This window comes from Zingiber officinale, chromosome 9A, assembly GCF_018446385.1.
Source record: "Zingiber officinale cultivar Zhangliang chromosome 9A, Zo_v1.1, whole genome shotgun sequence".
NCBI lineage: Eukaryota > Viridiplantae > Streptophyta > Magnoliopsida > Zingiberales > Zingiberaceae > Zingiber > Zingiber officinale.
In genome coordinates, this window is record NC_056002.1 from 131,455,573 (window position 1) to 131,472,804 (window position 17,232).

The 17,232-nt window shown below is 35.4% G+C and overlaps 2 protein-coding genes and 1 pseudogene across 2 annotated transcripts; 2 read left to right on the forward strand and 1 right to left on the reverse strand.

Moving 5' to 3' along the window:
* Nucleotides 1-810: 810 nt before the first annotated feature.
* Nucleotides 811-2,344, forward strand: LOC122020842 (anthranilate O-methyltransferase 2-like). Its single transcript, XM_042578868.1, has 4 exons — nt 811-932; nt 1,025-1,417; nt 1,487-1,759; nt 1,847-2,344. Exons 1-4 carry the CDS (start codon nt 852-854, stop codon nt 2,213-2,215), a joined length of 1,116 nt encoding a protein of 371 aa, XP_042434802.1. The 5' UTR covers nt 811-851; the 3' UTR covers nt 2,216-2,344.
* A 691-nt stretch (nt 2,345-3,035) lies between these two features.
* On the reverse strand, nt 3,036-7,239 carry LOC122020843. Its single transcript, XM_042578869.1, has 7 exons — nt 6,898-7,239; nt 5,181-5,238; nt 4,883-4,963; nt 4,701-4,736; nt 4,304-4,543; nt 4,069-4,207; nt 3,036-3,762 (listed from the first exon to the last, which is right to left on the reverse strand). The coding sequence occupies exons 1-7, from the start codon at nt 7,080-7,082 to the stop codon at nt 3,272-3,274; spliced, it is 1,230 nt and encodes a 409-aa protein (XP_042434803.1). The 5' UTR covers nt 7,083-7,239; the 3' UTR covers nt 3,036-3,271.
* A 2,009-nt stretch (nt 7,240-9,248) lies between these two features.
* Nucleotides 9,249-14,620, forward strand: LOC122019678 (annotated as a pseudogene).
* The last annotated feature ends 2,612 nt before the right edge of the window (nt 14,621-17,232 follow it).

The window sequence follows — 17,232 nt, forward strand, 5'->3', positions numbered from 1 at the left end:
ATCAACCTTGATCAAATAACATATTGATCAAATTTTAAAATCTCAATTGAGCTTAATCAATTTAGTCAAACCTCCCCAAGTGTATTGCACCCATAAAAGTTACTATAACGTTAGAAAAAGAAAATTTTTATAAAAAAAAATAAGATAAAAATAAATATTATTTTAATATTTTTTAGACTTAGTATTTTTGACGAAAATGATAATAAAATACGCCCATTTAATTTACTCAAATAAAACTATTTAATTTATTTCTTTTTATAATATGGAGCCGCTATTTAAAATTTAAATCACTTGGGTGGCCTATCACATTTAAAAACAAACAAATTAGATATATAATAAATTTAACACGTGGAACACTTGCCATTTATTTAAAAAAAAAGCAAATGCACTTACTATATTAACTAAATAAAAGTATTTAAATTATGATTAATATTCTTTTAGATAAATGAAAACAATTATTATTATTAAATGACTGCACCGACATTACAGTTAATTAAATAAATAAAACATGGGGTAATAAAAAAATAATTCACTTGTCCTAACACGTCAATCCGTCCCAAGACATGGGGTAGGTCATGTGCCGAATTTCATGACCCCATGTTTTGACCATCGTAATGCCCTGAAATGACTAAATAAATAAAAAGTGTCATATGTTATAATTAAACAATGACTAAGATTGACGTTGTCTTGTTGTCTAGCTTCTAATTCCCATTGATGTTCTCTTTAATCGATCATGTTTAAAGAATGTGCAAAGAAAAAAGGCCAAGCCTTTAATCCTTAATTATATAACCACCCTCTTCATGCTCCCTAGACCCTCAAAATCATCCCATCCCACAGCCATAGAGGGAGAGATGAGTTTGAAGATAGAGCAAGCTCTTCACATGGTCGGAGGCACCGGAGAAACCAGCTACGCCACCAATTCGAGAATACAAGTTGATCAACACAACCCTCTAACCTTGTATATTTCCTTCTTCTAATATCCTCGTAGATAGATTTAGACTGTTATATATTATTTGTTGCTCAGGAAAAGGCGATCCATCAAACCAAGTCTATGTTAGCCACTGCAGTGGAAGAAACGTACAAGGCTTTGCACCCTGATCAGATGGTTGTTGTCGACCTCGGCTGCTCTTCTGGCCCAAACACATTACTCGTGCTCTCTCATGTTCTTAGTGTGGCAGCCAAACTCCCTACCACGATGGAGTTGCAATTCTTCTTAAATGACCTCCCGGGGAATGACTTTAACAGTCTCTTTCTATCCTTGGAGGGATTCAAGAAGAGGTCGGAGAGGGAGATTAAAGGGAATTTACTAGTACCGTATTATGTAGCTGGAGTGGCAGGATCATTCTATGGGAGGCTTTTTCCTCGTGCGAGTGTTCATTTGTTTCACTCTTCCTTCTGTCTAATGTGGCTTTCCCAGGTATTTAATTAATGCATGTAGCTCTTAATTTTTTTAATATTACTTATTGTATATGAAATTATTGATCAGGTTCCCGAAGGACTAAAGACGGAAAACGGTGGTCCACTAAACAAAGGAAATATTTATTGGACAGAGACAAGTTTGGTCGAAGTAGAGAAAGCATATCGGGAGCAATTTCAAAAAGATTTTTCAATATTTCTTAGGTCACGTCACACAGAATTAAGTGTTGGCGGGAGGATGGTGTTGGTCTTTCTCGGACGAAGAAATAGAACCCCAGGGAATGGTGACTTAATCCATGTTTATGGACTGCTAGGAGAAGCTCTTAACTCGATGGTCCTAGAGGTACGTACATACTTATTAACATGTATAAAAATGTCAGGTAGATTGTGTTAAACTTGTATTATTTTTTTCATGTGTCTATCAATTTAGGGGATTATTCCAGAAGAAAAGGTTGATACTTTTAATTTGCCGAGTTATGGGGCTTCTTTCGAAGAGGTGGAGTCGGTGATTCGTAACGAAGGGTTGTTTGATTTGGATCGAGCAGAGATCTTGGAGTCTAGTTGGGACCCATTTGATGACTCCAAAGATGATCTCTATACTATATCAAATCAAACCAGAAGGGGAAAAAATGTGGCGAATTACATTCGCGCGGTAGTTGAACCGTTAATTGTGCATCAGTTCGGGGCTGCCATACTTGATGATCTATTTGAGCGATACGCAGATCGTGTTTCAAAGCACTTGCTCAAAGAGAAGGCCAATTACACCATTCTAGTCTTCGCCTTGAAGAAAAAAGTTTAAAAAGTGAACCAGAGAAATTGAGGGACCAATATTTTTAGATCCTAATGAGGATTTATATGCATAAATATATATATAAATGGTGGTTGCTAGTATGTATTCCTTTATATAAATAAAATAATAATTATTATATGCATGAGCATTCTAAACAACTAATTAGTAAGTTATAATGATTTTTTTTTTATTGTTGTCAATGGAAATCAATTTAGGGATTAATTTTCAATTGTTTTTTCAAAAAATATAGATGATGTTAAAGGTGAAAACCCAACTATACTACTTTAATTTTAAATTGAATTAAATGTTTCAAATTAAACTATTTAATTATTATTTTCTATGCATTCTTAAACCCTATTTATATAAATTAAGTCTCATGGAAGAGCTTGTTGAAGCGTGGCTAAAGCAAGTGTTTTATTTATAAAAATTATTTTTCATTTTGGCACAATAACGTTTTGGAATTACGCGGCCCAACTTACTCACAAGCTTCAGGCCTCCGGCGACGTCCTCACACTTTCCGACGAGTCTCATCACCTCCTCAGTCCTCCCCTTGCTTCCTCTTCCTCTCTTCTACCCACGACTACCCCACAGTAGAATGACAACCCAGCTCCGTGGACGCCGCTCGACGCCGGGACTCATCAGAATCCATGGCCGATATCCACCGATCCCCTGCACCACGTACCCAAACGTGGAGTGCCCTCTCGTCACCAGCTCGTCACCGCCTTCGGCTTATTCCCTCTCCTCCTACTCGAATTCATGGCCGCCTCTGCGATCACCTCCGGAAGTAGCCCTTCGTGCCATGAACAGTTGAGGATTTGAGCTCAACAGGTGAAATCTAACAGGAGAGACTACCTCATAAACTTCTCTTTATGTACATAATTTCAGCATTTCCTTATTACAATTACACCGGCATACATTTTATTTTGAAGGAGAAAAAAAGAAGGAAACAAAATATCTTGCATAATCTACGTGGCATGAACCCTTTCTCGATCGTGAATCTCAGTAGTCACCTTGTATTTACACATCAAAGTGTATGTACATACGATATCGTTGCCACGAAAACTTTCACAATCTCGAGCGTCTAATGTATCGCATGGGATTCATGGGACCGCGGTTACGGTGCCCAGAGCCGAAGCACTGCTTCTTCCCTTTGGAGGAGATGCTTGGCTTTATATCCCAGCCCTCGACGTTCTTAGGAACACATGAATCAAACAGAATTTGGCTCAGAACTCCTTGTGGATTGATGCTGGGCTGAGTGAATGAGTTACTAGTTTGATCGTTGCTTGAAGAGCTTCCGTTCTTGGTTTCGAAGTTGTCGTTTGGGCTGGGTAAGGTGAAGTGATCATCGGGTTCGACGATGACTTTTCTTAGGCATTCGGTTGAGGTAAGTGCCGCTTCGCGTAGGCTGCAAATGGACTCTAGTATGCTGTTGCAGGCACTTCCAAGATCCGCAGCTGCTCCGTTATTGATACATCTTTGGGAAAATGTTGCGCCCGCCTTGTCCAGCAACTCGACGACATTACAGAGGTATTCATTTCGATGATGCTTGTAATGTCCTACGCAGTCGAATGTGCAATTACAAAGCAATTCAAAAATTTATCAAAAGCAACAAAAGTGAAGCGCAATGACAAATCAATCGAGGATTTCAATTCTAACTTTCAAATTCAATTCCTTATCAAGTTTCCCCAAGTCCTTAAACATACTCACTTGATTCTCGGTATATGTCAGAAAATTTAACGAATGTTTGCTCACTTAGCTTATCTTTGTCAAACTATTTGCCTCGATGTGTAGGGATAGTTGCAAAATCATGTTTTGTCAATCAAGTTGAGATGAAAATTTTAGAAAATGAGCTGAAAACTTACCTATGTGAGGGGAATTGCTCCATTTAACAAGCTTGACATCACCGCCAAGCTCCTTCAGCCGTTGACCGAAGTTGACAATGGTTTGGTACGATGCGAGTTCATCATCTTCCGAGCAAAATATGAGAAAAGCACCCATACTCTGCAGGCATGTCAAAATCGAGGAAACAATATATTATTAGGTACTTATTCCGGATGCATTAAGCAATAACCAAAACCTAAGCATTCAAATCATCACCGCCGATGAGTATAAGGTCTTCCAATACTCAACACGCTGTGCTTCAAGTCTACTTGCGAAAATATTACCAAGACCAGACGTCATGGCTCTTGCTGCCCATGAGGTTATTCTTGTCAGTCTAAACAATCGCTGAGCACTCGGATGATGGATGAATCGAGCAACCGATTCATTGGTGAAGTCTACTGGACCGGAATCATGTATTTGACCACAGACACAGTCTCTAATAAGCCGATATTCATCCTTTAAGACAGCAAAATAGAGTTAGAGAGCTATTGTCATAACACAATACTTTTCTCATGAAAGAATTAATATGTTGAATAATTCTCATGAAAGAATTGGAAACAAAAATTTTCTTTTATGTAGTAGATTGATTTTTTATAGAAAAATATAATCATACCGGTATATGTCCTCCTTGCCACTTTCCATCAAGAACCTAGCATAAGAAAACTAAATTTGAGCATAAAATAATTCTACAATGCCATTAGGTAATTAGTAGAGAACCTAAAATATAATTGGAGAAGAGTTATCCAGTTCAAAGGAGAATATGTATGCATTTTGGGAGAGCATGACTGCACGAACCTGAAGAATTCTATCCATGCAGCCTTTTGATCCCAAAGAAAAGCAAACGAACACAATAGGTAACTGCTTGATCTTTATCACCTGTTAATTCGACATGCAATATATAAATGGTTGTCGGAAAATAGAATGCAAAAATTGAACACAAAGTATAAAAAGAAAGTCATGACAGAAGCATTATTGAAGCTCAATCGTGGACATATGGAGCAGGGAAGGTACATGACTTTAACTGAAGGAAAGCAACTGTCATATGGACCATAACTTCACAATATATATACTGCCTTTTATTAGTAATACTAACTTTCACAAGCTCGTCGAGCACACCATGGGCAAGTGAAGTGACCTTGTCAGGGTAATACCTACAAAAGAATCGCAAATTAGAAACTCAAACTATCTGAAATCTTGAACATCTTAATGAGAAGATATGTTGGACAAGGCAATGAACCAGTGTCAAATTCATAGGAACTACATAATCCACGGTTGTAATATCATAAATTTTATAGGAGATCATTCTTGCATCTTGAAAAATAATATCAGCATGCTCTGTACAATAATATTTTATGAATTTTTAACAAAGATGACAAACACTCAATAGACACCCTTAGAGAAGATTGCAATACTTAGAGAAGAGAGGAAAACCGAAAACAATGTACAAGCATGCAAAGCAGATGTTTTTACATCGGACACTCACAGGGCCCATAAAGGTTGGAGTTAAGATGAAGATTTTTTTTCATACTAAATAATTTATGCTTCATAGTAATCTGTGGAATTTTTTTTTACAACGCGACACTATTTACATGTTGTTTTGCTGGATCTTGTCAATGTTAATAGCAAAATCAGGTGAACTTTGGTACATTGTAAACGCACAGAAACTGTTAAGAGAAGAAAATAAAAACTAAAATTTGAGAAGAAAGAGGAGAAATAGATGTCTAACAGAACAATGCATGAAACAAAAGGAAGATGTAGGACACTACAACTGAGATAAACATGAAAGAGATGCCATGTTCGAGTAGCACGGATGACAAGAAATAACGTACTTAGAGAGAAGAACACACTGGTCTTCTTAAAAGAGGAAAAGGAGAAACAAAGATAAGGAGGGAGTTACTTGTAATTAAACCTGTTTGATGAATTATTGATGTAAACAAATTGTAATTATTTATTCTTGTTCACTATCAATGTGAAATCTGACATGGAAGAGCAGCACATAACAGAACATGATCCTAAATATGAAACCATGATATGATGATTGTTATAAGAAGAGAAAACTAGTGCCTAGCAAAAGAATCTAAGTAGAAAATACCAACAAGATCAACCCAAACTCATATCTATGTCTCATGCACTCCTCACCCAATAAGCTAATGCTATTCAAATGCAATTGACAAAAATTTATTTGAAGGATGTAAGAGAAGGGAAATCTAATTAAGAACAAAGAGGATTGATCGAGTTTTAACAAACTCCTCGAGTAACTGTCAAACTTTCCACTAATGATGTAGAGCGGTACAATTGAACATCATACAAACAGAAAAAAAAGACTAAAATTATATTTAAATTCTTAAAAGCAAAACAAGTGACTGGTAAACACAACTTGATGAATTCAAAGCTCAAACAGTGGACCACGGCTATAATTTATTTCACATTCACTAACAAAATTAAGATACAAAAAGAAACAGAATCTCTGAATAAGATTTGGAAAGAACCAGCATCTTCTTCTATTTTATAAGATACAGTAATATTCCTAGTCCCTTTCAGTAAACTCCACCAATAAACATGGCAATTTTGTGTCAAGCAAATTTGAGCGACCGTTGAAGGATAATAACAGTTGGCTCGTGACCGAAAATGGAGAATAAGCAACCTTATTTGTTCAGAAATGAAGGGAAGATGATAAAGATCGAAACTTGACAGATCCAGTTTAATACGTTCAAAATTTTCAACCAAAAACTAGATTTTTTTTCATAAAAATCAACTGAAAGGCACTACATCCAAGTAATCGAGCAAAAAACGGAGGAAGCAGCGCTTACAGCGTAAGGAAGTCGACGTGGCAAACGAGGGGACTCCACCCTAGAGACCAGTACAGATCGAGGAAAGGCTTCAGATCGCTCTCCTGGCTTGAGAGCCAAGAGAAGAGCACGGCGATTCCCTTCGCTTCCCTCCTTCCTTCTCCCTCCGACCTCCCCCAGTAGAACCGCCCTCCCTCTCCCCACATCCGGCCAAATTCCGCGACCTAAAACCTAGATTTCCTGACTCCTCCAACCTCCTCGAGGATTTGAAGAACCCCTAATTATGCTGCGGTTCGAATCCGACGAAATCAGAAGGAAACGAGGGGGAAAAACAAAGGAGTAAAATCGAGCGCACCTCCACTCTTTCGTCCACGGAAAGCCTTAAATTATTTGGATAGGATCGACGCCCGAGCCACCGTGGCATGAACAGTTTTTCACAGCGACTCCTAGACAAATACCCATTACCTTACATTCCTCGTGACTCTAGACCCGGGAGCCCCACACTTGGGCTCCACCGGAGTTAATTGGATCCAACCCCTTACGGAAAATGCATGTGCGCGACTGAGCACAGTAAATTTTTTTAATGATTTTTTTAGGTATCAGAGATTGAATTATAGTATTATTAAAAAAATAAAAAAAAACAAATTAATTTTTTTTAAGATGCGCTGTCATCAAATCTAAATATTTAGATCTATCTATAATTTTTTTTCAATTTAAAATTTTTTATATACTTACTATAATCTAATTCTAAATTTTATTACACAATCAGAAATTTTATAAAAAAATAATTAAAACATACTGTACGCACACACTCGTACGTCCCCACCGCTATCCCCAACCAACACGAAGGTGTACGGGCTCGTGTAGTTGAAAATAACCTTCGCGGGCTGGATTAACCGGTTAAGGTGTGACATCCTTGCATAATGAGTTATAGGGTCGAAGGTCCACGGACGTGCACTGGATGAATAATCTGGGTCGGCTGTGTTAAATTCCGGAGATACCACGCTTTACCCGGGTCAGTATTCACCGCTGATTTACCTCCTCTTAGGATTTCTATCAGGTCAGACCTAGGGACCGCTGGGCGATAGGACTCACCTTTTGCACAATCGTGTAGCTGAAAATAACAGAAACTATTCCGGTGATTTGGAATATCTTAGCCGCGTTGACACCTAAGATGATCGTTACGTTTACTCGTAGTTTATGTACCCGCTTCTCTACCTGTCTGCTATTGGACTTGTAACTAGAGATCGGTAAATTATCATTTTCGCCGTAATTTTTGACTTTTTTTTATTACAATACCCTCTATAGTTTTAAAATTATTAAAATAACTCTATTATCCAAATAGTTTTGGCATATTTACTTTTCCAATGATAAAAGTGAAATTTTAAAAGATATTTTCTCAACTTTGAAATGTCAATAGAGAATTTTATAGAAAATATAAAAACTCCGACGGTAAAATTAAAAACAAAACTCTCCTAAATCAGTCCACCTGCTCGCGATCCGCACATGACCGACTCAGTCAAGCTCAACTTGAGCTCGGAGTTAATCTAGTTCGAGTCGATTTCTTTAACGCTCTTGAGACTATTTAATATTGACTCGTCAAGTTTTATTGAATCAGATTAATTCAATATTATAATATTTAAAATAATAAAAAAAAATAATAAATTAAGAAGATATTCATGGCTAGAGAATTTCATTAGGTTTACTTGTCCTTTGAACCACACAATCTGATTTCATTTTAATTTAATTTTTTGAGGCGTGCTCAAACTCGTCTGAGCTCAAACTGAGTGTTTAATTTTCTCAAGCTCGAGTTGAGGAGATCTGTTCGAGTTTGGCTCGGCTCATTTGCACTACTACTCCGAACTATCGGATTGTTACGTTATTGTTTGCTAGTGGGACAAAGGAATTTATTGGTTATGGCATTAATTGAAATTTTGATGTATATATATAAATATATAAATTGTTTTAATAAATTTTAAATTTAATTATATATAAAATATCTCGTTGTCTAAATTTTTTACATTTGTTATACTAAGAAAAATATTCCTTATAATTTATGTGCATAGGCAAAAATGACTAGTAATTAATTACAATTTTAATTAATTATTTTTAATAATAGATAAATAATAATAATTGTTTAGAATAAAATTTTAAAATAAAACTATATAATAATTCACTGTCTGAAAGTACAAACTAATATCAAATTATTTAATATTTTCCCTTTAATAATTATTTTTAGTAATTTATTTATAAGATAATAATAGGCGACCAAGTGAGCGTTTTTTGCAAAATAAATAATTTGTTGTATGAAAATGAAATATTTCTAAAAAAAGGGTTTTTTTTATTAAATTATGTTTTGCCAGATTTGTGTACCAGATAAACCCTCGAAATGAGCCGTACGCTTTGTGAATCGTGATCGGAGAAGGAAGAAATGCCGGCGCGCACATCTCCAATTCAACTCTGTCTTCTCTCCTTCTTCTTTGTAGATCGTTTCGCTTGCTCTTCCACACCTCTTCTCCGCCGCAACGGAGGTCAGTACCCCTCCTTTCTTCCCTGATTTTTTTTTTTCACGCGATTTCTTTCTCCGATCGATGGGACCATTTTGTTCGCTTGCAAATCGTTATGACACTTATTTGTGAGATTTATGTGTTTTTGAAAGAAGAAAGTTTGGTTCTTTATCTATTACTGTGTCAATGTTTGATACTATGTCTCTGGTGAATACATTCCATTTTGTTTTATCTTTGTGACTAATATTTTTAAATATAATTTACAGGGATAAGGAATTCACGAATCCAATTCTCTAGGACTCTGTACAACTCAGCTTATATTCTATTCAATAAAAGGTATTGTATTGGTCCTCTTTACCTTTGATACTAAAGTTCCTTGATTTTCTCCTTTTCAGTGTGTGTTTTCTGTTGCAAGGCAAATAGAAAATTGATGTCTAAGACTCAATAGCTTCAAGTCACTGCTGTTGTGTTATCATCTGTCTCATCCCATCAAAATAAATACAAGTCTCAGTTTCTTTGTGGCAACTAGCAGATACTTTTTGTTTTTCTGTTCTTGTCTTTCAATAGATTCACTTCTTCTTGCAAGCTTATCTTTTCTCCAAAGGTTGTGGTCGGATAGTACTGATGACATTTTCATTGTGCAGTATCTCTTGTTACATATATCCATAGTTATCTTAGTAAAGAAGCAGTAACTATTGATTGCTTTAATTTTTAGTTCGCTCAATATATGTACATACTTGTATTTAAATATTCAAGTTTATTTTGTTAACTTGTTTGTTTGGCTTCTGAACTTTTAAATTTACGTTTTAAAGCACTGTACTTGTTATGCCAACAGTTTAAGTAATTACAGATGACACATTAACTAAAAAAGTTCTGTGTGAAGTTAAACACTGCCAAGAAGATATTATAGATAACTGCATCTCGAGTTGGACTATTACTGAGCTGGAAGCATATTAAATCAAGGTGCAATCCAAGTTGAGATGCGTAAGTTCCATTTTGAATTTATATTTAGGTTAAGGTGCAGTTATTTGTTGATTTTAGCCAAGAGCATTGCACTTTGATGAGTGCATTCTCGTGTTTGAGTTCTACTCTGTAGTTCTACTCTGTAGATATATTAACTGATTCTATGTAGTGTGTATATGGAGATATTCCCCCCAAAAAAACTGTATGAATGAAAGGTTAAAAAGCACTCACAATGGACAATTTGCTTCATATGTTGTTTGATTAATTCAAGAAAAAAAATTATCCATTGTACTTAGTTGCCTGAAAATTCTGCAGCTATTATTTCATTGTCTGAAATTATTGGATTTTTTTCACAATGTTTATTATGGTTAGCAGGAGTGAAGATGGCATGGTAAACAATAAACACAAACGTCTGCAACCTGGAAAAGTTTCTCCACGTTTTGATGTTCCAGATCACATAATGAAGCCTCCATATGTAAACTCCCGTCACTTTCCTCAAATTGCTAGTAGACCAGAGATTCATGATATAAAGGGATGGAATTCATCCGGGCATCTTGAAGGCTTGCAGCAGAAGTATTGGAATATTCTGGAACACTTGTTCAGGTGATGTTGACAACTGTTTTGTAAGTTATCAAATTTCTAGTTAATATATTCAAGCTACATAAATAGAACATACCGCCACCCTTATTAATCTATTGAAATGAAGTCTGGTACAGGCTGAGTTGTTCCCAATGACTTGAACCAAGGAAAGGTTAGGTTCCTTTGTAATATTCCTATCAAACTTGTAGTTAAAATATCCTACCTTGATACTAGAACATACTGTCATTCTTATGAATCAGTTCAAATGATGCTTAATACGAACTAAGTTATTTCCATTAATTTTCAACTAAGGGAAGGTTTGGTTCTTTCCTAATTTTGCAATCATTTGACAACTACAGTCTCACAACTATATGCAGTTAACTAATGGATCTGTTTCTTGGCATTAGATTTTTTATATACTTGTGTATTGCTTCATAAGACTTTATTGCATCATGGTAAGGCAGCTTAAAGATAAAATACTTCAAACAACTAGACTAATTGCTATCAAAACCTTTAATTTAATGCTGAATAGTATATCTATCACATTCATATTTTGTTGTTTATATCCAACCTAATTTATGAGCAAGATTGCACCAGAAGTTTGAGACAAACATTATTGCTTCTATCACATTTGGTTTTACATTTTGTTGATCAAGAGCCAAGACAAAGAAAACTTGTTTAAAATATTTCATACATTTTATTTTTTTTCATAAATTTCATGCAATTATTTTAATAAAATTATATTAGGAATAACTGTTTCATGTCCTTGAATGGCATACATGCTGCTAGTGTTCTAATATGTGGGTGAGGAGGTGGTAGCTTATTTAGTGCAATGCGTAAACATTATATTGAAATAGGTGGTTGCCTCTTTTTGGATGAGTAAAGTTTTTTCCTTTTTGGTAAGCTTTAGCAATTATATTATTTCAAAATGTCTTACTTGCATGAATGAGACTTGACCATATTTCTATGGTCCTTTGGAACTTAACCATCTTATCTTGTATAAATAACTTTGGGAATGACTGTCACTTTAAACTTTCGTGACCCTTTAGAAGACTGAGATGCACTTCTATTATCAGCGAGGCACAACGAGTGATGATATTGACAAGGAAGTGCACCAGATGATCATTGAAAATGGAGCACATCCTTCACCTCTGGGTTATAGTGGTTTTCCAAAGAGTGTTTGCACATCAGTAAATGAATGTATCTGCCATGGGATACCAGACTCCCGTCCACTTGAGGTGCTCCAATTTAATGTTATCTTTAACTTGTTACCTCAGTTGTTTTTATAACTACCTTCTAATTTGGATTTCAGGATGGGGATATTGTCAATATTGATGTTACAGACTTACAGTATTTTTGAATGTAAGTTTTTGAACAAAGTAGGCTTTCTATGTTACCAGATAGTTTGCTGGCATGTTGGTGTCTCATTTCACAACATATAATAGTGTCTCATTTTTATAAAACCAAAAATAGTTTAGTTTATGCTAAGCTATCATCATGATAGTTTAGTTCAAAAAAAAAGTCTGCTCGGTTCCATGATTTATTGACACTTCAATATTTTTTAGTTATTGTTGATTGAACATAGATGCTTCTTTAATAATGGCAAAGATCTGATCTTGTAGGTGATAGTTACTTAGTGTACCCCACTTTTATTATCACAAATTTCATTTTCTGCACATACACAAACAAATAGGCTAACTATTATATATATATATATATATATATATATATATATATATATAAAATCTTGTTGGCAAGTTGGTAATTTTCATGTTTTCTTGTTCAAAGATAAGTCTTCAGTTCATCTTACAGAGGCTTAATATGCCGACTAGGGCCATCATGGCTATACTTCTGCTACATTCTTTTGTGGCAATGTTGATGAGGATGCAAGGCAGCTCGTTGAGGTAAATTACAAGAATCATTTTTTGTTCATCAATTGGTGGAAGAGTCGCAATCATGAAAAACAAACTCATGTTCAGCTTGGATTTCAGCACATTGTTCAATCTCATTTTATGCTTGTTTATCTTGTTTTTAATTTTTCTATGCTCCTGCAAGATTCCTGTAATGGTATAATTCCTGTTTTTATTAGCTAAATTCATTTACTGTGATTCTTGCTGCAAATTTAAATTTTTTAGTTGGCAGAGTACCAGTAGTACTTAATGATGGCCTTTCAGGTAACAAGAGAATGCCTTCTCAAAACAATATCAATATGTGCGCCTAGAGTATGTACTTGATATTTGATGGTATCTTTAACTTCAGTTTTGGCATATCGATTTTGGGCTTATTGTTGCACACATCCTGTTTAAAAATGGATAGCAAGAGAAAATATAATTCTGTAGTACCTCGTCAAGAGTCCATATATGTTTGCTAGAACCTAGGTAAATGTCATAATCAAGTTCAAATGTGAACATTTGAAACATCCATCGGAACTAACAGTGGTAATTGAAGAGCTAGATTTCTGGTAAAAAGTTGTGATATACGCAGATTCAAACACAAAATTTCCAACTTTGATAAGTGGCTGATCATTTAACCCAAAACCCCAAGCTGTATCAGGGAGGGAACTAATCTTCAACAGATATTGCATTGAATTATTGGAAACTGTTCTTAAGTTGAATTTAATTTTTTTTTCTGCTTGTCTTTTCAAGTACTAATCAGTATATGGGGTTGGCTATTAAATTATATTTTAGCAGAGTGATCATGCAAATAAGTTTCGATATGGTGTAGCTCAGCATTTTTTTGGTCATGGCATTGGACGTGTATTTCATGCTGATCCTGCTATTCTTCACTATAGTAAGTCTTTAAATTAGTAAAGGCTCACATAAAATTTCTCATTTGACCCATAATTTATTACAGTGCATATTGAGTTTCAAGATTCTTACAAAATAATCAGGTTGTCATCTAATTGTATATGCACATAGAAGTAATTCACCTATAATTTAAAGTTTCTTATAATTTAAAGTTTCTTCATATTTTGTCACTTGATTTATTTGTAACTAGTTGCAACCATTATTCTTGACTATAGCTTGCAACTAGTTTTTTCTTCAAATTCATATTTGTGTACATGTTGTAAGTCCTTGCATATCGGCTATAATTTGAGATGCCGTGATTTTGTAATTACTAAAGTATAATGGTTACTACTATTGTTGATATCTCTTTGATCATTAGGACTTTTTATACTTTTATATTTGAAAGGATCACAATCTCTAATACATTTTTTCTTAGTAACATGTGCCTCTTTTACTGGATAGCTTTTGACAACTGAAAGGATATTAATATTCTTATCAGGAAATCGTGAATGGGGACGTATGCAACTGGGCCAAACATTTACGGTACTTTCTACTATTAATCTTCGAATGCCAATCAATATATAGTGATAATAATTGGTATCTTGTTGCATTTGGTAACTTCATGCAGTAGATTTTTATTGTTTCTTGGACATAAAACTCTACTTAGAAAATGACGTGCAAGTAGAGCAGGTGATTTAGTTTGGTGAAAGCTATAAATGATCTAGTCAGACATATACTTTCTGTATTTTAAGTCATATGGTTCAATACGAAAAATTGTATATCATGAATTAGCTTTGTGAATTGGATAATTTCCCTGTTAATCTATGTTTACGTGTGTAATAATTGTGGCAAAAGGCAAATACGCTCGCCCCCAGCGCCCCCGCCAACCCGTCCCAGGGCCAACACGGAGGAGGTAAATCACGGGCGGCTACTAGCCTTTGGAATACTGACTAGCACATACTGACATAAGGGAGGTATTTACCTCGGCTTTGCCGAGATTCAAATCTCAGATCTCATTGTGGCAACACCTCATGCGCTAGCCACTAGACCCATCCGAGAGGACTATTTACGTGTGTAATAATGCAGCTTAAGCAGGTAGCGTAGATGATAACACTATCGAGTAAAATGTTTAATGATAGTAGATTGTCAACCGTAGCTATTCCTCTTATATCTCATTTATCAACTTTTGCAGAACCTATGCTGACAATTGGGAGCACAAAACCTATGATTTGGGATGATAAATGAATGGCAGTGACTGAAGATGGAAGCTTATCGGCACAGTTTGAACATACCATACTGATTACTGAAAATGGAGCTGAAATTCTAACCAGGGTACGAAGTACTGAACCTTGAAGGATATCAATGCTGAATTTAATTGCATGGAAAACTAGAACAATCGACCCAACAAAACTGAAACTTACACGATTGATTCATGATCCAAGTAACATCATGATTCTTTCTCTCCTCACCATCCTACCTTTCCACCAAGTAAATCCAGCCCTGGGAAAGGAAGGAATGGGGATAACAATGCATAAACGTACATAAGTGATCCATGATTCGTGTAGAATTTTGTGAATTTTTCTCTTTCCTGCTCATCTTTCCATCCTACAAAACTTAGCCATTATTCCTTTCTCACTGCACAGCATTTCAACTGTAGTTTAATCGGCTGGTCTTGTGATTCTATTGTTGTAGTATATCTAACAGATCTTTATTCTTGGAACACTCATGCAACCAGTCGTTGCTCAATAAAATTTTGTGTCACTTTATTTCTGAACTCTATTTAAAATGGGCCATGTTGTGTCATCGTTTTCTAGGCATGACGTGCATATCATACCGACCACGAGACATTGCCTAGAATCTAGCATCGAAAACCTGCCCAAGTTAGTCGACCATGAACCTTGAGCCAAATCAAAGTAACATCCATCCAAATTGATTCTTGGAAGTCAGATTCTGTGAAACTAAAGGCAAAGTTCTTCCCTAGCTAGGAAGCCTACTCTATCAATGGAGGGTGGAGGTTGTCTTCTCAATCTCCACCACAACATGGCATTCAATAGCTTCATTCTTTTGTCAATATTCAAATGAATCACCAACCCTAGCATTCTTATTCGTTTCTTTGCTCCAGAATATAAAATTGTTTGATCTTTTTGTGTACCAACAATATTCCTTAGAGAGATTCTTTAGATTCCTTGGTATAAATCATCCCTTCCATTGCTTTTTCCAAATCATGGATTCATTAAATTAGAGAAAAGCATCAATGGTCAACTTTTGTTAGTTTTTTTTTAAAATGTAGACAAAATCATATTTTTCTGTCCAACTAATTATTCTTTTTCACACTGAATTTAGAAATGTGATTAGTAAAAGGCTATTTCATATATAGAATTTACTAAATTAATATTATGATGGTTATCTTCAAGTCAATAATAGCGTATTTATTTAAGCTTCATCATTAGTAATCTTTCGGATAACTCTTAGATCATTCGACAATCTACCATGTGAGCCTAGGGTGTCACAATTAGATTGTAATGAATGATGACTCAAAAGTGAAAAGTTGATATTTTAAAATTCACACTTTCTAGTTACATGGGGCTTTTGCTTTTCTCAAAGTGTTTTCGATTGGTCAACTATCGAATTAACTAAGATCTCAGGTAGAATTAATCACCATGAAGTCTTACGAAAATTTACTTTTGGATTCTCGAACTCACACTTTACATCGTTATAAATAGCCTTGCAGAGGTGCAATGGAGGAGTTCAATCTCAAGGACAGTAATCTCTTGCGATTGCAAGAATGAAGGCAGTAAAAGGAATTACTGTCCTTATCATCGCATTGATCTTCACGAGTGAATCATTCTTCTCAAGCGAGGCGAGGCATTTGGCAACGAGGAAGTACAAGCTGACAGCATCCAAGCAATACAAGAGGATCTTGACTAGAGAGGCAACACTGAAGGATATCAAAACAGAGGTAGTTAATAATCCAAAGATCATCTCCACTGCAGGAGACGCTCGACCGTCGACACCCGGTCATAGCCCCGGAGTAGGCCACAAACCTATACACTGAATGCTAAAGTGTCGATTGCATGTGCGATAGTGTAAGTATCATGTGTAAACTCAATGTTATGTAAATTTGCTCCATATTGTTCCCACTTTCTGTGATTGCCAATTATGATTGAATTCAAGAATAAAGGTTATGTTCTTATGTTCATGTTCAAATGTTGTCTGTTAAATACTCTCAAGTTTCTCAAGTTTTATAGAGTTTATCTTGTATGGTGTGTTTACCCACGATTAGAAGAAAGATGAATTATCCTTCAGAAAAAGATCCATGATAGAAATGAGGAAGACCATCGTGAGGAGGTTGTAAGTTCACGATGGCTTTGAATATGAATTCGCGAGGAGGTTGTGAGTTCGCGGTGACTCGGCCATGAGCTTGTGAGGAGGTTTAAATTTCGCATAAATTAAAGAAGAAATGTATTTCAACTCTTGTATAATCAAACCGTCTTCTTTCCCAAAAAGAATTCACTAATTCT

Bases quoted from the DNA above. Each gene is read 5' to 3' on its own strand.
- LOC122020842 (XM_042578868.1), top strand. From the start codon at position 852: ATGAGTTTGAAGATAGAGCAAGCTCTTCACATGGTCGGAGGCACCGGA. The intron at 1,418-1,486 runs GTATTTAATTAA...ATTATTGATCAG, and splicing joins GTCTAATGTGGCTTTCCCAG to GTTCCCGAAGGACTAAAGAC. The intron at 1,760-1,846 runs GTACGTACATAC...CTATCAATTTAG, and splicing joins TTAACTCGATGGTCCTAGAG to GGGATTATTCCAGAAGAAAA.
- LOC122020843 (XM_042578869.1), bottom strand. From the start codon at position 7,082: ATGTGGGGAGAGGGAGGGCGGTTCTACTGGGGGAGGTCGGAGGGAGAA. The intron at 4,544-4,700 runs GTATGATTATAT...GCTGTCTTAAAG, and splicing joins GGCAAGGAGGACATATACCG to GATGAATATCGGCTTATTAG. The intron at 3,763-4,068 runs GTAAGTTTTCAG...TCGACTGCGTAG, and splicing joins GAGCAATTCCCCTCACATAG to GACATTACAAGCATCATCGA.